The sequence below is a fragment of the Callorhinus ursinus genome, unplaced genomic scaffold (genome assembly GCF_003265705.2).
Source record: "Callorhinus ursinus isolate GAN/ISIS: 27379988/994484 unplaced genomic scaffold, GSC_fseal_2.0 scaffold35, whole genome shotgun sequence".
Lineage (NCBI taxonomy): Eukaryota > Metazoa > Chordata > Mammalia > Carnivora > Otariidae > Callorhinus > Callorhinus ursinus.
The window spans coordinates 6,222,536-6,246,878 of NW_027397097.1; the positions used below are offsets into that span (position 1 = coordinate 6,222,536).

General features: G+C 59.2%; 1 protein-coding gene across 6 annotated transcripts in view; it reads left to right on the plus strand.

Moving 5' to 3' along the window:
- Positions 1–2,754: 2,754 nt before the first annotated feature.
- Positions 2,755–24,343, plus strand: part of CAPN5 (calpain 5) — a 51,211-nt gene continuing 29,622 nt past the window's right edge. Inside the window, exons 1-3 of one of the 6 annotated variants that reach the window (XM_073879761.1) lie at positions 3,867–4,030; positions 4,416–4,528; positions 19,375–19,618. In XM_073879761.1, coding sequence (XP_073735862.1) covers positions 19,454–19,618 — 165 coding nt within the window. In that variant the 5' untranslated portion in view covers positions 3,867–4,030; positions 4,416–4,528; positions 19,375–19,453. Of the gene's footprint in view, positions 2,843–3,866; positions 4,031–4,064; positions 4,183–4,415; positions 4,529–13,088; positions 13,163–16,514; positions 16,534–19,374; positions 19,619–24,343 lie in introns of those variants that run through there. The other 5 variants (XM_073879765.1, XM_025848429.2, XM_073879764.1 and 2 more) reach the window with 5 other exon arrangements.

Consider the following 24,343-nt stretch of genomic DNA (forward strand, 5'->3'; position numbering starts at 1 on the left):
GGTTTTTCTCTTAGATCCATTAATATGGCACATGCTTATTATCGGTTCACTTGTGTCCCCTAAAAGATGATGCCGTCTAACCCCCAGTACCTCAGAATGTAGCCTTCCTTGGAAATAGGGTCTTTAAGGAGGTGATCAAGAAATGAGGTCATTAGGGTGGACCCTAATCCAATATGACTGGTGTCTGTATCAAAAGGGGAGTTTGGGACACAGAGATGGATACACACAAAGAGAGAACACTTGTGAACATGAAAATATAGATCAGGGTGTTGTGTCTACAAGCCAAAAAAATGCCAAAGATTGGGTGCCTGTGTGGCTCAGTTGGTTAAGTGACTGCCTTCAGCTCAGGTCATGATCCCGGAATCCTAGGATTGAGTCCCGCATCGGGCTCCCGGCTCAGCAGGGAGCCTGCTTCTCCCTCTGGCCCTCTCCCCTCTCATGCTGTTTCTCTCTCTCTCTCTCAAATAAATAAATAAATAAATAAATAAATAATAAATAAAGTCTTGAAAAAGAAATGCCAAAGATTGCCAGCCAACCACCAGAAGCGGGGAGGAGGGCACAGAACAGATTCTCCCTCACAGCCCTCAGAAGGACCCAGCCCTAATGACACTTGATCTAGGATTTCTAGGCTCCACAACTGTGAGACAATGCATTTCTGTTGCTTAAGCTGCCCAGTTTGGGGTACTTTGTGATGGCAGCCCTAGTAAGCTAATGCTATTAACGGATTCTCTAATGTTAAACCGATCTTGCATTCCTGGAATGAATCCCACTTGGTTCTGGATGGTTCTTAATAAAATCCAGGATACTAACAAAATATAGGCAATGTTTCAGAGAGTCATGGGATTAAGAGCAGCTGAAAGGTAATCTTGTCCTCTGTATTACCAGTCTCCATGTGGCTGCTGGAAGTCCATTGCGACCTTCCCATTTCCTGCACTCTCAGGGGAATACCATTAGCAACCTCCCCCAACCTGAAAGTTCTGAGTGTCTGACTCACCTCTCTCCCTACAATCCTTGGCTACAATCCTCCCTACAGCCTCTTGCCTGGATGGGAGTAGGGGAACTGTTAGACATGGTTATTTGAATCTTTCCCCCAAGACACCAGCCGCTCCCCATGCCGAGGGGCTTCCTTTAGGCTTCTCAAACAATAGCTAGCCAATTCGATCTGCTGAGATTTTTGAAAGAAATTATTATTATTGTAAGAGTTTCACCTGGGAACCCTTGTTACTCCCAGAAGCAGTCAAGATAAGGGTGTTCTGGCCTGGAGCAGAGAAGATTCTGTGCCCGGGCTCTGGTGAGGTGGGGGGGTATGGAGACCTGCAGAACTGTGGAAAGGGCGGTGGGTTAGTTTCGGGGGACAAAAGACTCTTCCAAGAGGAGTTGAAAGAGCTGCCCTGCGAGGGAATGTGCTCCCAGGTACAGGGGGATGCAAGCAGAGATTGGCTAGCCAGTCAAGGGGTCTACAGAGGTGGCTTTTCCCTGGGCCAGAGGAGGAGGAGGGGGAGGAAAAGGGCACAAGAGTGGATAGGTGTGGATCCCAGTTCTGCCATTTTCTCGCTGTGTGACTGGGGCATCTCCCTGAGGCTCATTTCTATCATCTGCGAAATGGGCCTAATGAGGGCTCCTGCAGAGGCCGGCTTCGAGAACCGAACGGGAAAGCACTTACACAGCAGGCCCTGTGACGCCACCGGCCGATGACTCAGTTTATGAAAACCGAGTGCCACAGAGCATCATTAGAGCCTCACCCTTTCCTCAAGCTTGCTGGGAGACCAGGTTCTTCCTGGCTTGTCTGCAGACTGTGCACAACTCCCCACCCCCCGCCCCCAACAAGAGCAGGGCTGGTGCCTCCCCGCACCCCCAACCGGGATGGGTGCCCTGGACAGGTCACTGTCTCTCTCTAGGCCTCTCTCCTCATCTGTCAGAGAAGGTGGGTACTGCCAGGGATGGGCTCAGAGTGGGCCCTCCCAGTTCTGACCTTCTGGAATGCTTGGGCTTCTAACTAACCATGTGTACATGTCTCCTTTTGTGAAGACCCAGTGTCTTCACAAAATGAGGGGGTTGGACTGGATGAACATAGCATCAGCTGAACTGTGCCGAGCACTTACTCTGAGCCAGGGGTCCCTCTAGGGGCTTCACGGGGATGGCCCGTTTAATTCCCACAACCCCATAATGTGAAGGCTACTAGACTGATTTTGTAGGAAGCAGAGAGGTTAGGTGACTTGTCCCGGGTCACACTGCTGATAGGAGCCCCAGGCAGTGAGTCCTGAGTTCAGGCTTCGGATCACCACATGACACTCTTCTTGTGGTTCCAACACTCTGAAAACAAAAGGGAGACCCAACATCCACCGTTTTTACAGGGTGAGGCAAATGTCTTCTCAGACATGATCCAACACCCTGCATGATGGGGCCGTAGCGGGCCCCACGATTTGCCTGGACGTGATCATCACACATTTCCGCTAGAAGCCCAGTTTCCAGGCAGGAAAGGGGCTAGAGGACTTGCCTGGATCACACAGCCAGTAACGGGCAGAGGAAACCCTGGAGCCAGACCCGCCTGGCTTCCCCCAGTATTACCGTCTTCCCCAGAATGAGCCTCAACCGCACAGGGACGGAGGCCGAGACTCCACCACTGACTCTTAATTAAGAGAGGCAGCGAGAGTTCAGGGCCCGGGAGGAAACACAAACAACAGGGTGGGAACGCTGAAGAAGCGGGTGGGGCCTCGGAGTGGAGAGGTGGGGGTGGGGCTCGGGGATGGAGGCCCTGGCGCTAGAGGCCTGATTATCAGCGCTTGGCTCCCGGAGAGGGCAGGAAGAGCCTTCCAGACAGCCGCAGAACGGCGTGAACAAGGTCTGGGGGTGGGGGAGGCGGCGGCCTCGAGAGGAGCCTGGGGTCTGGGGAGGCTGCAGCCAGGGCACAGGCCGGGCAATGGGGTGTGAGTGGGGGAGGCAGGCACAGGGGCAGTTTTGGAACAATGTTCTGTGGGTGGCCGGTCATGGCTGCATCTTTGAAAGTCTCCCTTGGCTGGATAGGGACTGGGCGGGTGGGGAGGAGGAGGCGGGGCTGGAGCTGCACCCAGCGGAGAAACATCTGGGAGGTCTGGGACAGAGATTGTGAGGTGGTGGCCCGGCGGTCTGAGTGCCTGAGAGGTTAATGAGATCATTAACCGAGACTGAGAAGCCCGGTGAGCGGGCCGGAGTTTCTCCATCTGCAAAGTGGGCTGGCACAGATCAGAGAGGCAGGTCTATCCAGAGCCCTGCGCCCCTACTGTGTGCCGCGGTTGGTCATTGCACACACCTTCTCAACCTCACGGCAGAAACACGCCACTGCTGTGGCGGGCCTATCAGAGCGCGCGGAAACGCTCACTATGGGCCTGGGGCCAGATCTCCGCATCTGACCGGGGCCTTCCTGCGTGTGCCGCGCGGGGGCTCTAGGTTCCCCCTCCTCCTCATCCCCAACCTCGGACATGGGGAAGAGATGGGCACTCGCCCCTTCAGGTTCCTCTTTTCCCAGCCCCGTTCTGGACCCTGCAAGATGCATGCCCAAAGCTCGGCCGGCCTGCAAGCCTTCCGCGGCGCTGGCACACAACCCTCGGGCAGACGGGGGCTCGGCCCTGGGGGGCTCCCGGAGATACTCCACGGCGGACAGTGCGAGATTGGGACGGAGGGAGGGAGACCGGGGGCCGGATCGAGCCGAGAGGGGTCGGGCCGAGCCGCGCTGGCCCCCGAGTCCCCCTCCTACCCCCGAGCGGGAACTCGGCGGCCACCTCCCAGTCGCTTCGCCCCGCGGCACGGCGCCAGTTCGCCTGCGCAGCAGTCCTGGCCCGCCCGCCCCGCAGGAGACCACGCCTCTGTCCCCAAATGGGCGGAGGCCGCGGGGCGGGGCGGGCCGCTGCCCGGGAGTCCGAGCTCGCGCCCCCGCCTCAGGCAAGCCCCAGAGGGATTCCCCGGCCCGAGCCGGAGGCCGGTGCTGCCCGGGTTCCCGTGCCCGCGCCGTGCCCTGAGTCCGAGTCCGGCCCGAGTCGCGGCGGCGCGGCAGGTAGGAGGCGCTGCGCAGAGGGAGGCGTGTGCGAGCGCGCGTGTTCGTGTGTGTTTCGGAGGTGTGTGTGCCGGTGCAGCGCCGGCCGGTGCGTGCCCGGTGAGCACGAATCGGTGTGCGGGTGCGCTGCCCGCAGGCGGGGGAGGAAGGAGGTGAGCGCGGGCCTTGAGGCCCGGGGCGGGGGCCGGGGGTTTCGACGATCCGCCCCCGCCCCCGGGGCTACTGCCCACCCCCATCCCCACCCCGCGGCCAGGGGCCTCTTCCAGCTCCCCCCGGGTGGGTGCTCCGGAGCCAGATTCTTAGTTCCGACGCGCTGAGGTTTCACCCCCGGGACTTGACTGTTTCTTCTCTTCCTCACAGTTCCCCTTTCCTGTTCTCTTCCCAGCCCTCCATCCGTTCAGTTCCACCACCTCACCTGGATGTCCGCCCAACCCCGGCCCTGGAAGCTTGGGAAAGGGGCAGGGCCAAGGCGGATTCCCTTCCCGACCCTCCTGCCAGGTTGGATAAGGGCCTGTTTTCTGGGCTGCTGGGCTTGGGTGCGTCAGAGGGGGCCGGGGGAGGCGGGGAGCTCTGGGAGAGAAGGGATCTTGGGCTTCTCTGATCCTGCCTCCACCCCCCAGAGTTGGGGACGCGGGGAGACCCGCCTGGGGTCCAGAGGTGAAGTAGAACAGAAGATCATGAACAGGTGCCAAGTCTCTCCAGGTTTCATTTCATGTGGGATTCAGCCCCAGCCCTCACTGGGGTGTGAAGGGTGGGGCAGAGGGTGAAGGGAGCTACCTTGTCTCTCAGGGCTGCGGAGCCAGAATTTGAACCTGGCTCAGCTTGGTTCTCAAGTCAGAATCTTCTTCCTGTATCAGCGTTGGAGAGTGAAGTGCTGAGGCCAAGTATTCCTAATATCCTAGGGAGGGAAAAATCTGGGAAGACTTCCTGGAAGGGAGGGGGTTTGAGGGTAGGGCTCAGCCAACCCTGAGTGTGAGGCCTCCTGGGGGAAGCCACTGTGTTCTCTTGCAAGGATTGAGACCTCTCAGGATCTTTGGGCCTGGTCCCTCCTCCTGGGGTAGTAGGGGTGGGGAGGCCTGGCTGAGGAGACTGGGCAGGGTTGGGTGGACCCGGCTGCGGCTGGTTTTCTGCCACAGCCGGGCGTGTGGTCTCAGGCCAGGCCAGAGGTGGGCGCTGGGACAATGAGGTGGGGTCACTGCCCTATGAGGCTCCCTTCTGACTGGTGAGGCAGATGGGTCAACAGATAAGCCCCAGCGCATGTACCTAGTGCTGGAGCCCGGCGCAGGGACCTGCCTGGGAACTGGGGGAGATTTCCCTGCAGATAGAGTGGTGCTGGGTCTCAAGGGCTGAAAATTTCATCAAGCAGAAGAGAAAGGGCATTGCAGGTCCAGGGAGAAGGCCTGGAGGTGGGAAGCGGAATGATAGCCCCGTGGGGAGGGGCAGTAAATGGTCAGGTGTGCGTCTGACAAGTGTCACCCATCTTTGGCTCTGTGTTGGCTGGGTTACTGTGGAGGCCAGTAAGGAGGAGGCCACAGCAGGCAGAGGCCCTCTCCCCCCTCCCCTGCCTCTCCTCTGCCCTGCCCCCCACCCAGGGCTAGGGGATCTGATAGAGATTCCCCTAGCAGGGGTGGTGTGAATGCGCTGGGGCTGCACAGGGACCTGGTGCAGAGGGTGCAGAGGGAGCGTGGGTCGGGGAGCCCCTTTTGAGATGGGGCCACCATTGGGGGAAGTCAGTGAGATGGAAGCTGGCTGTGGGAGGACTGTGGGCTCTTGGGGGTAACATCCAGGACACTGCTTCCAGGCCTCAGGCTGCTTCTGCCTTCCCCGCAGGCTCTCAGGACAGCCCTGAAGCTCTGGTCCCCGAATAGGAGGCCCCCTCGGAGCCCTCAGAGGGCACCTGGAAGCTTCTTTCCGCCACCTCTCCTACCTGTGGGGCCTGGCCTTGTGTGCAGGCTTCTCTGAGCCTGGCTCTGCCTTTGCCTGTGCCCAGGGATAAATGCTGCCTAATGACAGGGGTTCAGGGGACCATGATGACGATGAAGGTAGATCGTGTCGCTAAAAGTGCTGTACTAAGTACGCAAAATGGCTATCAAACTGGTGTTTGATAGTTACTATAATTTAACAGTGTGGTTGATCCTTGAAAAACATGGGTTCGAACTGCACAGGTCTACTTGTGCGAGGGTTTTTTTACAGTACAGTACTGTAAGTGTATTTTCTCTTCCTTATGATTTTCTTAATAGCATTCTCTTTTCTCTAGCTTCGTTTAGTATAAGATCGCGGTATATAACACATACGACAAACAAGATACGTGTTAATCAACTGTTTATGCTATCGGTTAAGCTTCTGGTTAACAGTGTGTTAATCAACTGTTTATGCTATCGGTTAAGCTTCTGGTTAATAGTAGGCTATTAGTAATAAGGTTTTGGGGGGGAAATCAAAAGTTATACCTGGTTTTTGACTGTGGGGGTATCTGCACCCCTAACGCCTGCCCCAGCCCCGCTGTTGTTCAAGGTCAATGGTAATTAACAGCTGGTATCACTTAGTCCCTTCTTCCCTGCGGGATACAGCCCACAGTAAGGAGGGGCCCACTTTGGGAGAAGGGTAAAAGGAAAAAGGTTTTCTCCCACTGAAGTGGAAGTGCCCCCCACCTCGCCCCCCTTCACCAGGTGAGGAGAGCTGTGAGTGGCTCCGAAGCCCTGAGTGGGTGGTCTTGCTGTCTACCTGCCCAACCAGGTCCCTGGGCCTCCCGGAGCCTCCTATCCCTGAAGGGTCATACAAAAAGCTTGGCAGAGGGCCTTGAGCTACCCCAGCTGCAGAAGGCAGGTCTGCAACTCCCTGCCCCAAGCAGCTCCGCGGCTCCCCAGCTCCGCAGCTGGCTTGGGGCCTGCACAGACAGATGGGGAGTCTGTCCATCCAGAAGGGGAGTCAGCCCGACCTCAGCTGGTCTTCTCACCTCCCTCCCCCTGCCCGCATATCCTCAAGTGTTCTGAGTGCCTTTAGGGCCCCTTCGCTCCAGCCCTCAAGTCCCCAGGGAGCTCTTCTGCCCCTCCGTGCCTCGCCCTTGCTGCTCAAAACAGTTCTTGCCTCGGCTTCAAGGCCTCCCTGGTTTTGTAGCTTCTCCTCCCTGGGTTGATGGTGACACCCTGGGATTTCATTCAGTTAGGCCAGGCTGGGCCAGGCTGCCGACTTCCCTTGGCCTCAGGCCCTGCTTTTCCCTGCTTACTAAAGGCAAAATGGGCTAAGTCCTTTTGGGGTTTTAATCCAGGATGTAGGAAGGCAGCCCTCAGGCTCCGACACAGGAAGCTAATGGAATGTGAGCATTTGCTTGCTGTCGTGGCCTGAGTTACTGCTCCCCATTCTACCTGCTAGGGGCCGCAGCTTTCGCGGGGCTCTGGGGTATGAGGGTGCCAGTGGCTGAGGCTGCGGTGGCCTGTGGTTTTCTGCCACAGCGGGGCATGTGGTCTTGTGGGAGAAGGGGCTAGCGGCCAGAGCAGACGAAGCCCATGTATTGGTACTCAGCGCACCATCCCTCATGGGCTGCGCTGAGGGGCTGGCCACGGGGCCTTGCGTCCTGGGGGACAAAAGGCAGAGAGCCGGCCTGCCACTGGGTGACTTGTGCCATTCACGGTGAGGTGGGCCCCCAGTGGTTTGTGACCCACAGCAGGAACTAAGACACCGAAGTTTGGGGTGACTTTGTTTTATGTTGAAGCAATTCAGGACGTAATAACTTCATCCTCGCTTGCTCGTGCACTCACTGCCTTGAGCAGGAGAGAGGTGTGAGGCCACACACATGCCTGCCCACGGCCTTCTCCAGGCTTAGGATTTGTTTCCTCTTGCTGCGGTAGCAGGGAACGTAAACTTAATGGCTTGAAACAACACCAGTTTATTCTCTTAGAGTTTTGGAGGTCAGCAGTCTGAATTGAGTCTCCTGGGACTAAAAGGGTGTGGGCAGGCCGGTTCCTTCCCAAGGCTCCATGGGAGACTGCTCCTTGTCTCTTCCAGTTTCTGGTGGCTGCTGGCATTCCTGGGACCCCCGCATGACCCCGGTCTCTCGCTTGCGTTGTCCTCTTGCCTGGTCCTCTTCTGGGGTCACATCTCCCTCTGCCTCCCTTGTACAAGGACACCTGTGATCACATTTAGGGCCCGCCTGGATAATCCAGGATAATCTCCACAACTCGAGACCCTTACATCTGCCAAGTCTCTTTTGCCCTATAAGGTAATAGTCTCAGGTTCCCACGGTTAGGGCATTGATATTGGGGGGTGGGGACATTAGTCAGCCTGCCACACGGACCTACTGCACTGTTATTGCAGGCCATTCTGAGAGATCCCCCTCCCGGGAGCCCATGGCCACTGGCTTTCCCCATGCGGTCCCCCTCAGTGTCGCCCCTCCCCCCTCCACAGCCCAGGAGGTTTTGTGGGCAGAGTCTGGGGCAGCTGCACCTTTGGCTTTAGAGCCCAGCCTGAGACCATGGTAGCCAGAGCTCAGGGCTATTTGGAAGAGGGGAATTGCTGGCCTGTCCCCACGGGTTGCCCCAGTGACCAGACCCTGTCCTGCACCTGACAGTAGGTTAGGCCTTTCAGAGTGGTGCACAGCTCTTTGCAGACATTCATTCAACAAACCCAGTGTTGTGCAGGGTCACCTGATCCCCACCATCATCCTATGAGGGTTGGGGCCTGGTGGGAGCCCCGTTTTGCAGATGAGTATGGTAAGGCCAGTGAGGCTAAGCCCTGCCTGGAGCAGAGGTGTGTGGGAGCTGGGCCAGGAGAGCAGAAGACCTTCGTTGTACAGACGAGAACTCTGAGGCACACGGGGTAACTGTCTCCTCACCTGAAGCTAAGGATGAGGTTGCGGATGGGGCGTTTGAAGGCTCTGATCCGTCCTCGGCCCCGGGCGTTTGAGGCTGCCATGGTGGGAACATGACCCGGGGCAGAGCCGTGCACCGATGCTGTGGGTGCCGCCAACTACTTCCGCCCAGAGACACGGCTGCCGGTCCTAGAAGGCGGCATGGGCCTCCCACTGCCCCAAGGAGAACCCCCGCCAGAGAGCCCCTGGCCTGCGTGCTGCACACCCTGCCTCAGTGTGGGTCTCCATATGCTCCCCACGGCCAAGGCCATGGCCCTATGGGTCCTGCGTCTCTCTCAGCGGCTGCCTGTGTCCTGGCCTTCTCGCCATCCCGCCCCGCTGAGAGCCATGCGGGAGCCCGGCTCATACCGCCGCATGCTCCTGGGGACTCAGCCGGGCTTTCCGGACTGTTGGAATTTGGCTACGGCAATGTTTCTATGCTAGCCTCCTCTTCCCTTCCTCTCCCCTGCTCCCCGCCCTCCAGCCTTGCCTAAATGGTTTCTTCCTCCCAGAGTGTTCCATGCTCCTCCTAACCTTCCATTTCCACCTCTTGAAATCACGGCCCCCCACTTGAGATCCTGCTTAGATGCCTTCTCCTCCACGAGCCTTTTCTGCCGTCTGAATGGACCCCTGCCCTTTTAGAGCAGATCTCTCAACTCGGTACCGGGGGCCTTGTATCTCTCCTCCACCGGGCTGACCTCCCGGCAGAGCCCCGCCTGACCCGGCTGCCCCTTGACCAGGCACAGGGCAGGTGTGGGGGAAGGTTGGGGAGGGAACGCCCACTGAGTGGAACTCCCAGGGGCTGATGAGCGGGTGGTCACTGTCATTGCTTGAGAGAGGGATGGAGGGTCAGGCAGGGCAGAGCTCTGAGCTGACACAGGCCCCTGGCTCGGTCCCAAATGCATCTCTTCCCTGGTCCCTCGACCTCATCTGCAATGAAATAGTAGCTCATTTCTGAACTTGTGCAGGAGCTTGAGCGAGGAAACAAGCATCAGTTTCCCTGTCTAAGAAATGGATATCGGCTCGGCAGGTTTCCAGCTTGAATCTTGGAGGCATGTGGTGCTAGAAGCAGACTTGCTATTCAGGAAGCAGGAAAAGAGGCTGTCCCGGTGACAAATCCAGCAGATTGAAAAAAGCAAGAAGTGTCCCTTTCCCCGACCACTCAACAGGGAGAACCTGTAGGCCAGAGAGGACAGGGTCTTGCTTGCCTGGGGTCACACAGCATAGTGGAGCCGAGGTGGCTTCAGTAACCTGATTGAGTCTCATTTTGTCAGGCTGTTTTCCTGTGGGGAGTGAGCTGCGCTCCGAGTATCACACCCCCGCCCCCACGGGGGACAGGAAACAGCCCCTGGCCTGGGGCGCTCAGCTGCATCTGCCCCTCCATCCAGCACCTTCTCTGCAGCATGTAGTTCAGGGCCTGGAGCTCCAAGGTAGGGTGGCCAGCTGCCCTGGGTTTCTCAGGGTGCATGACCTTCAGTGCCCATACCAGGTGAGCTCTCTGCTTGCCCTGCCTGGAGCCCATCCCCTGCCCGGGGAAGCCCCTGCCTGCATGAGTGTGGCTTCTTCCTCAGTCCCAGCTTCTTGCTGTCCCCGCCCTCGGCCCAGCAGAGCCCAGGCTAGAATGCCCCTTTTGGAGTTTCCTCTCCCAGGTATGCCTGCTTGCTGAGATTCCCGGCCTCCTCATGACACCCTGTGGAGGGACCCAAGGCCCAGTGAGGAACAGCTGGGGGGCAGAGGCCTTGGGACTCAGCCAGGACCACACAGCTAGCCAGCCCAAAGCTGGCTTTTCCCTCACATGCACTGCTGGGGGTTTATCAGCACCCCAGGACCAGAGAGAGGCCCTGTGCCCCAAACGTGCCTGGCCCTGCTCGCCAGGCCCTCCACAGCTGCAAGCATTGGGCGGCGTGCTTGGGTGTATGTGTTCCAGAAGATCACTGCAGCTGGGCAGAGACTGTTTTGGACACAGGAACGTTATGGGGAGGGGAGTGGAGAGGAAAGGCAGGATTTCCCGGCCCTGGTGCCAGGCTGCCTGGCGTTGGCTGGAGTGACTCACTGGGCCCGGCCGCCTGGCTCTGCCTGCTGGAGCCCAGAGCGTGACCTGGAGTGTGAACCGGATCGTGAGGGAGGCCCAGCTCTCCCTCCTTACGCACTTTCCCTCCCCAGCCTGCCATGCTTTCCTCAGCACCCAGTACATGCAGGAGGCCAAAAAACACCCACGGTGGCACAGAGATAGGCCTGGAGTTGGCTAGTGATATGGTAGCTGGGGGGTTGGGCAAGAGGAGAATGGGGGTGGGCCGTGGGAGAAAAGGGGAGGCATACATTGACAGAGCCAAAACCACGCAGAGAAGCAGGCAGTCGCCAAACTCTGGGGCCCTCCCTGTCCAGGGCCCTCCCAGGCATCTGGCCTGTCCCCGCCTGGGCCGTGGCCTCAGCCGCTTTCCTCAGCAGCCGCCCCTCAGCCTCACCCCTCCACGCCTCCACCCCTCCTTGGCCGCCCTGGGGCCTCAGTAAGAGCCCAAGCCCGGCAGCCTGGTGTCCCCCCCACCCCCAGCCCGCTCCATGCCCGGGCCTGGAAGCCCTCTCCTGCATCCCGCCGCCTGGAGTGGGCCCTGCCTGCACTCCCCCTGCGGGTCTGGCCTGGCCTTCAAGCCCTGCTCTGGTGTCGTCTTGAAGAGATACCACTGTTCTTGTCCTTGTAAACCAACCTGCAACATGCCTTCTTCCTGGGAGTGCTGACTGCTGAGCGTCTGGCTCCGTTCATGGTCTGTGTCCTGTCTGTCTGTGCCTCCCCTGAGACAGCCGGGAGGCTCTGACTCTCCTTGTCAGCTCAGGGCCAGCCCAGAACGGGGCTGTCGGCACAGATCTGCACGTTGGCATTGTCTGTGTCCCCTGAATTATGAGATGCAGCTGTGCGGCTAGTCCTTGACCATGTGGCGAAGGGGAGGGGGGGGCCCTGTTGCTTGGCGTGGGGTGTAGTGGGAGGCCAAGGAGGGGGGGTGGGGGGGCTTGGTTGCTGGGCTGTGGGTGTGGGGCATCCCTGGCTTCTTCGGCTGGCACTGGATGCAGCCCACTGTGCCGGGTCCGCACTGCACGATGGGCACCCACTGTGGCATGTGGGGAATCGTAGCTCACAGGAGGGACCCCCAGCAGGCCTTCCTGTGTACCTCCCTTTCACTCCCACAACCGGCTGCTCACCGAGGAGAGTTGTCTCCCTGTCCCGCAGCTCTAGAACCTGCCTTCTCTCCATTTACACGTGAGTCTTGTCATTTCAAGTCCTGTGGCCTGCCTTCTGGTTTTTCTGCTCTAGCCTTATACTTTGCTAGTGCATTCTCCGTGTAGTAGCCAGAGGGGTCTCAAGTCCCTCACCTGCTCAGCACCCTTCTCACTTTTCTGTCACCTCAGAAGGAACACCGGTCCCTGGCCAGTGTTCCAGGACCCATGTTGGGCTCCCCACCCCCACTGCCGCTCTGGGTCAGCCCAGCACCTTGCCCTGAGCACCATGCCTGCCCCTGCGGTCAAGAACATCTCCTGGGGTCCCTGGCTGGCACCCCCTTCTCAGAGAGGAAACTCTGGAGGTGTGTGCCCGGTTGGGATGTGGAGGGTACCACCCTCAACTTGTGGGACCCTCTTTTGGGCTGGAGCGCTCCTGGTGTCAAAACCACCATGTTCTGGAAGAAGGAGGAGGAGGCCCACAGAAGGTCACACAGCCTGTGTGCCCCAAGGCCAGGCCAGGACCGGGACTCCCTCCCTGCCCCCCACCCTAGTTGTCCACCCTGGGTGCCAGGCAAGACCCTCCAGAAACGGAGCGTCCGGCTTGACAGGGGCCCAGAACTGGCAGGATGGGGCTCACTAGATTCAGCTAGCCCTTCTTCCCAGGGCCATTGCGCTGGCTTTTTTGTTGAACATTTTTGAAAGCATAACTGCCCTGAGGAACAGCGCTTAAGTCACAGGCGCCCAGCCCAGTGAGCACAGCCTGGCAGCCTCCACCCAGATCCAGAAGCCGTGTTCTCAGGTCCCCAGAAGGCGCCGCGGGCCCTGGCCGTCACTGCCCCCGAAGCTAGCCGCTGTCCTGCCTTGTATTCAGCACGGATGGGTTATGCCGGCTTTTCAGTTTGCTGTAAGTGGGGCGGCAGAGTTCTTCGCTTGCTGATGGTTATGCAGGTGCGCTCCACCCGTGGCGCTGAGTGCGCAGTGGTTCGCTCATTTTCCTTGCAGGCTACTATTCCATCGCGACACCGAATTTATCCTGTCTTCTGTTGATGGACATTGGGGCTTTTTCTGATTTTCAGGTATGACAAACACTACTGTGATAAACATTCTTGTACATGTTTTTAAGTGACTATGCGCACGTGTTTCTGTTCAGTATATACTTAGGAGTAGAATTGCTGAACGATGCATTTTGTTCAGCTTTTTTTTTTTTAAGATTTTATTTATTTATTTGACAGAGAGAGACACAGCAAGAGAGGGAACACAAGCAGAGGGAGTGAGAGAGGGAGAAGCAGACTTCCCGCTGAGCAGGGCGCCCGATGCGGGGCTCGATCCCAGGATCCTGGGATCATGACCTGAGCCAAAGGCAGACGCTTAACGACTGAGCCACCCAGGCACCCTGCGTTTTGTTCAGCTTTAATACGTATGGTCAAATGGTTGTGCAAAGGGGTTTTACCAATGCATACTTCCACCACCAGTGTCGAAGGGTGGTACACGTAGGGGAGAGACAGAGAGAGAGAGAGAGAGAGAGAGAGTGTGTGTGTGTGTGTGTGTGTGTGTGTGGTTTTCACTGTAGCCATTCTGGTGAGGGTGTAGCAGTATCTTCTCAGGGTTTTATTTTATTATTTTTTTAAGTAGCCTCCATGCCCATGTGGGGCTTGAACGCATGACCCTGAGATTAAGAGTCCCATGCTCTGCCAGCTGAGCCAGCTAGGCACCCCTCGCGTGGTGGTTTTAATTTGCATTTCTTTGACGACTTGAGGGTTTTTTCTTCTTTATTGGCTATTTGGACATGCTCTTTTTCTCATGTTTTGTTCCAAAAGCTTTATTGTTTATCCTCTTGGTTAGATTTGCAATCTGTGTGGAATTGTTTTTTGTGTATAGTGGGAGGTAGGGGTCGAGATGAATCTCTTTCCATCTGGGTAAACCAGTCGACCCAGCACCATTCATTGAAAAGACCATCCTTTGCCCAGCGCACTGTGGTGTCGCCCTTGCCATAAACCAGGTGTCCTACTTGTGGCCTCTTTCTGGACTTTCTCTTCTGTTCTATTCTGTTCCATTGGTCTGTTTGTCTCCTCTGTGCCAGTACCACACTGTCTAAATTATTAGAGCTTTATGATGGGTCTTGTTACCTATAGTGTGCCCCCCCACCCCTCTTCCTTCCCCTGCTGCACCCTGCCCTCCAGGGCTCCGGGTACCACCAGGCTCCACCCACACTTCTGTGAACTTCATAGTTTTCCTTAAGTCAACTTTCTTTTCCCTTAATGTTTCTTAAAGGAAACTGTGCATCTACTAAATGGAAAGTCATTACTACTTTGCAAAAGTACCAGGCTGCTGGTAGTAAAGTAAAAACAGCAGAAAAGGCCATTGACTGTCCGCCAGGCGCTGGTGTCTGGTGAGGCCTGATCCTCCAGTGTCAAGCAGGTGGGCCAGGGCCGTGAGGAATTAAAGGCCCGCTAGACCGAATCGAGCTCCCCCTCAGAGAGTGTCCTGCAGAGAGCCCTGCACGGGCAACAGCTTTCCTCCTGACGGCTTTCCTGCCACGTCGGAGTACCCCCTCAAGTGCTCACGGCATTAATCCGGGCCCTGCTTTGGGAAGCCCCGGGGTGAGAGGGAGTCTGGAAGCTTGGGATCCAGCCAATAGGCTGCAGATTTGGGGCACTTTCCTCAATGTTCTCATCTATAGAATGGAACGAAAACTCTGTCTCCTGTGTCTCCTTGGCTGTGGTGGTTGTAGCATCCAGGGAAGGCCCAGTGCTGTCAGCCCCCTCCTGCTGTTGGCTCAGTGTGACCTGCTGCAGGATGAGCCCTTAGCCCACCCCGTGCACAGCCCGGTGGTCCACACCACCTCCCTCAGGCCCAGGGAACATCGGACTAGGTTCCTGGAGGTGGGTCCACACCATTTCCAAGGTGAGGACAGAGGGTCTTGCAGGGCGGGCCCCGGGCAGACGCCACTTTCTTTCCCTGTCACCTGAGAAGCTATAACCAGGTAGGGCTGACAGACAGCCGCTCAGAGGGGTTCACGACTTACCCGAGGACGCACAGTGCTAGGTGGTGCAGTCAGGGCTGGAGCTCAAGTCCGACTGACCTGCCCGAAAGCTGGTTGCTCTGAGCTCCCTGGTGAGCACTCTCAGGCCCTTGTTCTGCGCCCAGTCAGCAGCCCCATGCTTAGTCTGCCGGCCCTACCGGGCCAGGCTCGGTCTGGATTACCTTGCACTTTCCTGCCACTGAGACTTGGCTCGAGCTGTTCCCTCTTTCTGGAATGGCCTTTGTCTTTTGCTAAAGAATGGCCAGCTTCTGGGGCCAGGCCTTGCATCCCTCTTGGTGGAATCTCTGAATGATGTGTTCCGTGCTGCCTTGTATCTTTTGGCCACACTAGACCGTGAGGTTCCTTGGGGACGGGGACCCTGAATTGTCGTTGCCCTCCTGGCAGGGGTGTGGGAACATGGTAGGTGTACCCCAGATGCCAGCAGTGACCCCCATCAGGAGCACCGTGCATTCTGTGCGGTGGTGTCTCCTTTGATCCTCCCAGAGACCCTGGCCCGTTAGCTTTCCTTCCAGACAAGGACCACGCAGACCAGAGAGGGGATGGGGCCTGTCCAGGGTCACACAGCGTAGGAGGACATTGGGAACTACAGCCAGCACTCCGTTAAGAGCTGGAGAAGGGCTGGCTGCTGCGGAGAGAGCCGGGGCGGCCGTGATACCCACGGGGACGGCCGGGGTGTGGACGCTGGCTGGCACCCAGCCAGTGGGGGTGGGAGGGAGGGGGAGAGCGAGAGGCCTGCAGGCCTGGCCCAGCGGGAAGGGGCAGGCCCTGCCTTCAGGAGCCCCCAGCGCTGGTGCTGACCCCTTTGGTGGTCCCTGCCACTCTTTGAGCCTGTTTTACCCACCCAGGAAGGGGTTCCTGCTTTGCCCTGTCAGCTCTTTCAATACAGATTTACTTCGTCCACCCCCCAGTGTTGGACCCTGAGGAGGAGCCGGGGCGGGCCCTGCCCTGCAGAGGCCTAGGCTGGGCTGGGGGGATGGACAAGTCCTGTGGGGTACGATGGAATGATGTAATGGGTGTCGTCACAGGGGTTCCAGAATTGCAGAGGGGAGGGGGCAGGGGGGAGGCCCTTGGGCTGAGCTGCAAAAGGTGACAGGGAATGCATGTGCAGAAGGAAAAGTGTGTACGGAGGCCCTGCGTACGCCGCTCTTAGGGAACTGCTGGGGCTCTTAGGTTTGGAACTCCGTGTGGAGAATGAATGATAGGGGTGGGGTGAGCTGGGCCGGGCTGGAGGGAAGAGGGCGGGCAGCCGGGAAGCTCGGACTTTCCCCTTAACGCTGGCTCGCACACAGTGTGAAGATGCTCAGAAAGGGGAAGCGCCCTGCTCCCAGCTCAGGCCCAGAGGGAAGAGCCCCCGGATTTGGAAGATGGCTCTCCTGACTCTGGCTTGATTCACGGCCTTCCGTGGTGATGCCTGCAGCTACAGGGAGAGGGCAAAGCTCAGAGGCTCTTGACTCTGGGACCCCCATGGGGTGGTTGACCCAGTAGAGGGAGTGGGAGGTGATCTTGGGGCCCTCGGAAGGTGTGGGAGGACAGTCACCATGAGGTGCCATGTGTACAAAGGCTGGGGCCAGAAGAACCTGGTGTCAGCAGGCCAGGGGCAGCCTCGCTGACAGGGGTGCGGCTGGAGCGATGGCCGAGCTGGGGCAGACCTTCAGCCAGGCCTGGCCCCCGTTCTCCTGGCCTGGGCCCAGCCAAGCTTTCCTCTGTGCCCCCACACCCCTTCTGTCCTCCTCCGGGGAGCGTTCACCGTGGTGTGGCCTGGGGTCACCAGAGCCCTCATTCTCCACTGGCCTGGCTCTGCAACCTCCGCCAGCTTGTTCCCCCTCCCTGGGCCCTCTGGGCTCTGAACGTGGAATTGCTAGAGCTGATTCCTGGGATCCTGCTCTCAGCTTCTTTGATCTAATTCTTGCAGCCTTAATTGCTTCCTGAGCAGGCCGTCCCGGAAACTGTGATGCTAATGACTCTCCTGGCTGGCCCCGTGCCGGAAGCCCGGGGGCTGGCTCTGTAGGCTCCCCTCTTCTCTTTCCCTCAGGCCTCCAAGGCCGGGAGGCTGGGTGGGAGGGGGCAGGGCCCTGGGCCTTCCTGCCCGAGAGGTTAAGTGGTCGGCCTGAGGTCACACAGCAGCGGGAGCAGGCCCAGTGTGGATGTGGGGCAGAAGGTGCAGCTGTCGTGTGCCCTCTCTGCTCTTCCTGCCGTCTGTCCGGATTCCACACTCACCGTCCATCTCACCTCCTGCCCTTCCTGCTTCTCCCTTCCCTTTCGAATCCCTCTTCTTTCCCTTCCCGTGAGGCTGGCTCAGTCGTGGTGGGTGGCCTTAACCCTTTCTCTGCGCCACAGTTCTCACTGGGCCAAGGTGGAGGCACCGAGGGATGTGGGTTCAAGTCCAGACTCTGCCATGGGACGTGGGCAAGGCTCCTCCCTTCACTGAGCCTCAGTTTTCTTTTCTGAAAAATGGGAGCAATGAAAGACTTGCCCAGCACTGTTTGCAAAATGCTGCACACGACGCTCTTGCCCCCTGGTGTGCACGTGGCAGGTGCCCGAGGGGTGGAGCTTCTCTGGGTAGTGAGAGGGGGCTTGTCTCCTCTTCTTGCTCTCCTCCTTCTGGCCTGCTAAGCAGTGCTCTCAGCCTTTGGTTAATCGTCACGGCATCTTCCAGTTAGTAAAGCAACGTTGTGCCCATTGCGGAGCTGGGAAAATGGGGACTCAGAGAGGCTGAGTGACTTATTCAAGGCCACACAGCAGGTGAGAGGTGCAGCTGGGACTGGCATCCACATCAGACTTGCTGTCAAACTTGTGTTCACCCCAGGAGCCAGCCTACCTTGCCTTGGTTTCCCTCAGCGGGGCTGGGAAGCCAGGGCCTGTAGCCCGGCGGGGTTGCAGTGTTGCTGCCCTGGGCAGGCCCCAGGACCAGCAGACCCAGGGGGTGTGGAGCTCTGCCAGTGGCCCAGTTGGAGTCTGAGATACGGGGGCTGTCGGTCAGATGCCCGGCTGTCTGAGCACGAGTCAGGGCGTCTCATGTGTCAGGCCGGCTGCTGTGTGCGCCCTCCTCCCAAGGCTTTCCCTGGCCATGTCCAGGCCATGTCCCTTGTGTTTGGTGAGCACTCGGCTCCGAGCCCGAGGGGACTGCAGGGAGGCTGCTGACGGAAACAGCCTCCTTCTGTGTCGGGCTCCGTGTAGGGGCCACATGCACACAGGGAACCAAGCAAGCAGATCCTGCTCCTGGGGCTTCTGGTCTAATGGGTGCCTATGGTCCCATCTCCTGGGACAGGGGGTGTGGAGGGAGATGAGGAGTTCAGTTTGGGATTGGTGCCTGTGGGTGCCTGGGCCCTCATCGGGGTGGGCAGGTTGGGGGCCCAGAAGAGGGGTCCAGGATGTATAATACAGGGAGATGGGAGTCATCAGGCAGGGGAGGTGAGCAGAACGCTGCTCCGTGCAGGGCCCGGGCCGAGAGGGAGAGGGGGAGGGAGGGCAGGGATGGGGAGAGGGTCAACCAGTGCCGCCGCTCCTTGGGGGCACTGGATGAGACTGTTCAGGAGTGAGTCTTGGTGAAGTCTGGGAAGCCTTCAGGGAGAGCCTGGCGTAGGAGATTGGGAGGCCATGGAGTGAGGGATGGGGGGGCCTCAGGGGAGGTTAGGTCACTAGGATTAAGGAGCCACGAGATGTTTATTCCAGAAGCAACTGGAAGAAGGCAGTGCGGGAGGGCGGGCCTGGGGAGTGAATGTGAACGATGGCCAGAGGGGGCACCCTCCCCATGGGGCAGAAACAGGCCTCTGGATTAAGTGGGGAGGGTCCGGAGGAGGGGAGCTTGGAGGCAGTGCCCCTGCTGTCCCGTGCGTGTGGCACCAGCCAGGGAGCTGCTGAGTGGGCCAGGAGTCTGACTCGGCTCTAGGAGGTCTGGGGGTGGCGGCGGGGGGGGGCGCTGGCGACAAAGGAAGGAGCAGGCGGGTGCGGCCCGGGAGCCCTGAGCGCCTGTTGGCCTGCAGGCTGGCATCACCTCCAAGCATCAGACATGAGAGCATTCAGGACGAGGCGTCAGGGCAGTCGGTTCCTGTCCCTGCGTGCGTGTGGCAGCTGTGTCTGTCCCTGCCTCTGAGCCTCGGCTCCTGGCCCGTGCGACGCAGATGAGGGTGCCCGCCTCACAGGGCTGCAGGGAAGGGGGCACCCCAGGCTCCCCTGACTCGGCGGGCGGCAGGTCCTCCAGTCTCCTCAGTAAGTGATGATCTTCTCCCCTTCCTGGCATCCCAGGGACCTCAGGAGCCACCCGCGTCCCCACCTCGCTGTCTGCTGCCTTGTCTCGGCCTCCCCTGCTGGGGCAGCCGCCACCATGTTCTCGTGTGTGAAGCCCTACGAGGACCAGCACTACTCTGCCCTGAAGCGGGCCTGTCTGCGCAGGAAGGTGCTCTTCGAGGACCCCAACTTCCCAGCCACCGATGACTCGCTGTACTATAAGGGCACCCCAGGCCCCACAGTCAGGTGGAAGCGGCCCAAGGTCAGTGTCTGGTCACGGTTGGAGCCGCGGCCAGCAGGCTCAGCCCCGCCCAGTCTGCAGGGGACGGGGCGGTGGCTGGTCATCCTGAGCCCCCAGGTGGCTGGGAAAGCGGAGGGCCCTCCTGCTGCGGTGTCTCGCCCGGATGGGGAGCCGGGGAATCACCCTCATCCTCGGGCCACCGCTGCCCGGCCAGGACCTCGCCCCTTCTCTGGGCCTCAACTTCCTCACAGGGAAAATGGGCCCCTCTACCCTGCCACCCAAAATGAAACCCAGGGTGGTTTGGGGCTAAAAACGAGGTGAGTGTTCGACTCTCGTACAACATAGAGTGACATTCAAGTGCAAGCTGTTTGCTGATTGTTGTCATAAAGATTTTGAGGTGGTCATTTGCTGCAAATGAAAAGTATTCATGATGATGGTTAATCAATACTAAGAACAGCGGTAAGAGGTGACGGTGCCTTCTCGGGTTGTTGGGAACATTCCGAGGGATGGCAGGTGAGTAAGCGTGACACCGCACCCGGCGCCCGGCGCCCAGCACCAGCAGTGGCACCATTACTGTTGAGGATGGCGAATCCGCGGCATCCGTCTGGCTGCTCCCCATGCCGGCTTTGGTCGCCGATGCCAGGACGTGTCGAACAGAATTGTTTGGCCTCGTGACACGATTCCATCCTCTTTAACGCCGATCCCTGCGTGTGAGGCCCGGGCCGCTGCTGGCTCTGAGTTGGTCACACAGGAGGGATGTTGGTTCAGGGCGCTGTGCTGTGCCCCTTGCCCCGTGGAAGTGGGAGGAGGCGCCGTGTGGAAAAGGCGGGAGACTTGAAACCCTCAGGCTTATTTGGGACATGGCAGGAACACCGGGGAAGAGGGAGCCGGAGCCTGGGTCTTGGGTTTGGTGGGGCTGGTGTGCCCTGGGGAAGTGGGAGCCTGGGAGGGTGGTGGGGGGGGAAGCATGAGGTTTTCAGCAGGGTGTGACGGGGGCAGATTTGCATTTTATGAAGTTCCCTCCAACCTCCTAGACATTTTGGGAAAATGGGATTCAGTTTTCGTGTTCCTCTCCTAGGCTGTGATCTCAAGTCCCTTCCAACTCAAAAAATCCTGGGTATTTTCTTGGACTGGGGTACTTGAGAGGCAGAGGCACTGAGGCCAAGGCGGGAAGGCGCATGCCCCGATTGCCCGGGGAGCCAGTAATTGAGCCAGGCTGGGACCCAGGAGTCCTGCCTGCCCTGGCCCTCTGCCCGACACCTTGGTTCTCCGGAACTCCCAGGAGCCTCCTGGCCTGGCCACAAGATTCCTGCCACTCAGGCCCCCTGCCCCCATGCCTTCCTCTCTCTCCTTTGTCTGGTGGGTGGGGAAGGAGGCCAGCCTCAAAGGGCCTTTGTGAGGCCTTGGATGTGTGTTGGGGGGAGACACACCCTGCCTTCCTCTCGCTCCACCCCCTTGCTGCCCCCGTCCTGCCCTCTGGCCAGCACACAGACATTTTAGATCCGTGGCTCTGGAAGGAGGCTGGCGAGGCATGGCTGGGGAAAGGTGGGCTTGGTGCGGTGAGAGGAAGAAATGCCAGTCTGCCTGGGCTTAGCATCTCCCTGCTGTGTGATCCTGGAGGAGTCACCTGCCCTCTCTGGGCCCCTTTCCTTGCCAGTTTGGGAGTTCTGCCATGCTGCACCCTCCTTCGTGGCCTTCCTCACTGGGCGTGGTGTCTGGTCCTTGCTAGATGCTGGCAGAGGAGGAGCAGGCCCTCCCTGCCCTGCCTGTGGAGGCCGGTGACAGGCGGCTGGTGGCGGTTGGTGCTGACAGGGAGACATCTGAGTGCAGCCCATGGGTGGCGGTGGGGGGATGGGTTCTGGGTTTGGGAGGCAGAGTTCAAGGCTAGGCATAGCTGAGATGGGGTGGACCAGGGTGTGTTGGACGGTGGGTGTGTAAGCGGCGCCTGCTGGGTGGTGTGGGGCTCGTGTACCGGGCAGGCCCTCGCCCCACGGTCAGGACGGCTGGTTGGTGGAGCAGGAAGTCAGGCCCGGCTTTCCTCCGGCGGGTGGGGCGAGGCCAGCCTGGCGGGGTGACCATTAACTCCCAGCTGCTTGGTCCTTGGCCAGGGAGATGGAACTTTGTCCCGAGGCAGCTGTGTTTTCATGAAGTCCTACTTCCTGGGGCTTGTGACCGGACTGTTTGTAAACAGAGCAAAAAACTCCTTCTGGACAGCCCCTGGGAAGGCCTCCTTCACTCCACCCCGCCTTCAGCCCTTCTCTTTAAGTTGGTCAGTGTCGTGGTCTCTCCGTTCTTGAGGGATCTTCTCAGTCAGCCTCCCTCCCTGCTGGCCTTCCCTGTGCTTTCTCCCAAAATGGAATGAGAAGGCTGGTTTGTGAGCCAGATGGACTTGGCCCTACCTCCCAGGAGGGTCATGGGAGGTGTGACCTTGAGCAAGCCACTTCCTCTCCCTTGGCCTCGGTTGCTTCATCTGTAAATGGGAAGACTAACTCTTGCCGATCATGGTTTCTGGAGGTTGAAATGACTTGAGGTACCTGTGGTGTTACATGTGGGAGGCAGATGACAAACCGGCCCCCTCTTTCCCCCACCTCCTCCTTGCTAACCCTGTGCTGGGGACCCAGAGCTTGCCCTGCCTGGAAAGAGCCATCTCCTGTGGACTCTGCAGGTGGGGCCAGGCCCCGTCCACCTCTTCCCGACCCAGGGCACCTGCCTTAGGCCCACACCCTCCTCTTTCCTCTGGGTTCATTGTTCCTTTGTTCCTTCCAGTTGGGTAAACGCCTGGCAGCCTTTCCCACAGGCCTGGCCAGGGAGATAAGAGAAAGAGACTGTCATCAAGGCCTGTGACTCAGGGGGAACCCTGAGGGTGTGGATGTTTGAGGGGCTTCCTCCTCTCTCAGGCCCAAGGCCCTTGCAGGGGCCCCTTTTCGTCTCTGTGGGGACCGAGTACTCCCTGTCCCATCCAGCCCTCTGCCTTCCCCCATGTCTGGAAATAAGTTTGCAAGTCCTTTTGTGGAACCGAGAAGGAACAAGTAGGGGTTCTACAAACAGATGTTGGTTTTAGGAAGCCCCCCCTTGGAATTCTCCCCCCCAATGGCCTGGTGTTCCCCAGCCCCAAGTCCTGGGCTCAAGTTCATCACACCAGCACGTGGAGAAGACCCCACTCCTTGGCTGTGCTGGGATGTAGGCCCCTTTATGCCACAGAACAGGTAGTTTTGCTGGGGCCAGCCATGAGGGCCATTTTCCGGCCCAGGAACGATTCCCTTCTGGGCACGAGCTCAGGCGGCCTTACAGGACGGGATTGCTGGGGGTGGGGGGAGCACGGGATGGCTATTACTCCTGAGAACCTGCCCTTCTTCCTGTCCCAGGCAGACGGACTGCTTTCCTCCTGGGCCTTACTGTCCCTGGGTGTGTGGTCCATTCCTGCTGGGATCTTAGATTGCTGGGGGGCGGTGACAGATGAGCAGGGGGCGGGAGAGGAATGTGCCCCGGGTCCGCTGTCTTGCTGCATGCCTGTTTGTACACCAGGCCTGCAAACCTGAAATTCTCGTTGTGCCCCGGAGGCAGACGGTTCTGGGCTATGCCCTGTGTCTGGTGGAGCTGGTCTGACAGGCTGAGGGGCCAAGAGGTGAGAGGTGACTGTGGATGTACAAGGCCGTGCCCCAGAGAGAGGTTCCTAGAGCAAAAGAGCCGTCACCTCCCAGCCCTGGGGGATGGCTTGGTCCGGGGCTCCCCGCAGATGCCTGCCTGGCCCAATCCTGCGAGCCACTTTGCCCTCCCTTGCTCCCGGGGAACCCACCTGCAGTCCCAGCAGCACCTGCCAAGGCCTGCTCCTGACACTGGTAGTGGGCAGAGTCGGGCCTGGGCCCTGTCCTGGAGCTCGCAGGCTGGTGGGGGTGACCCAGAGCGTGGACAGTGATAGGAGGGAGCACAGGTGGCCAGGAGCCCACGGGAGCATGGTGTCAGGGGTGGCATGTGTCTCAGTACTGTGGCTGGATCTCTTCTTGGGGTGAATTTGGAGTCCCTGTTTCTTTCCAGAGACCTCCCTACCCACTGGCCCTCTCCATGCGTGCTCTGTTGGTGTCACTGCCTCCAGGCAGTCTCCTCTGATCTCTCCCTGGCTTCCTGCTGTCAGTAGCTCTGCTCACATGGAGGGTCCTAGTCAGGCTCTTCCTCCTCAGGGCCTGTGCCCTCAGGCTGGGAACTTCCCTGACTAGCTCTGTGCTCTGTGCCCGGGAGAGATGGAAGGACAATCACAGGTCTTGAGATCCTGGCCCTAAGGGTAGGTGAGCGTCTGGGCTGCCCCTGACCCCTCGGTCTCATTATTGTGCAGCAGGTACCCCGAAGCTGGGCTGAAGACAGGTGCGGGGGGAGGGGTGTGGGGGGGGAGGAAGCAGGGTGGTTTTGTCTCTCATAAGTCCTAGCCCCCCGCCCCCCCAGGCTGTGGTGCTGACTGCCTGAATTTGGATCTCACTTCCCCTTTTCCTCTGTGGCCCTAGGCAACTGACTTAACCTCTCTGTGCCTTGGTTTCCTCGTCTGGGCCAGAGCCCTGTTCTGGGTGGCAGGGCCAGGCTGGGATGGTCGGACCTGCCCCGCAGGTCAGCCCCGGCGGTCCCTGCTCAGCAGGGCGGAGGAGAGCCCTACTCAGGGAGCCCAGCCGACCTGGGTTCTGTCCCATTGGCTCACTTACTGCCATGTGCCCTTGGGTGTCACTGCCTCCTCCTGGGCCTCGGCATCCTCCTCCGCGG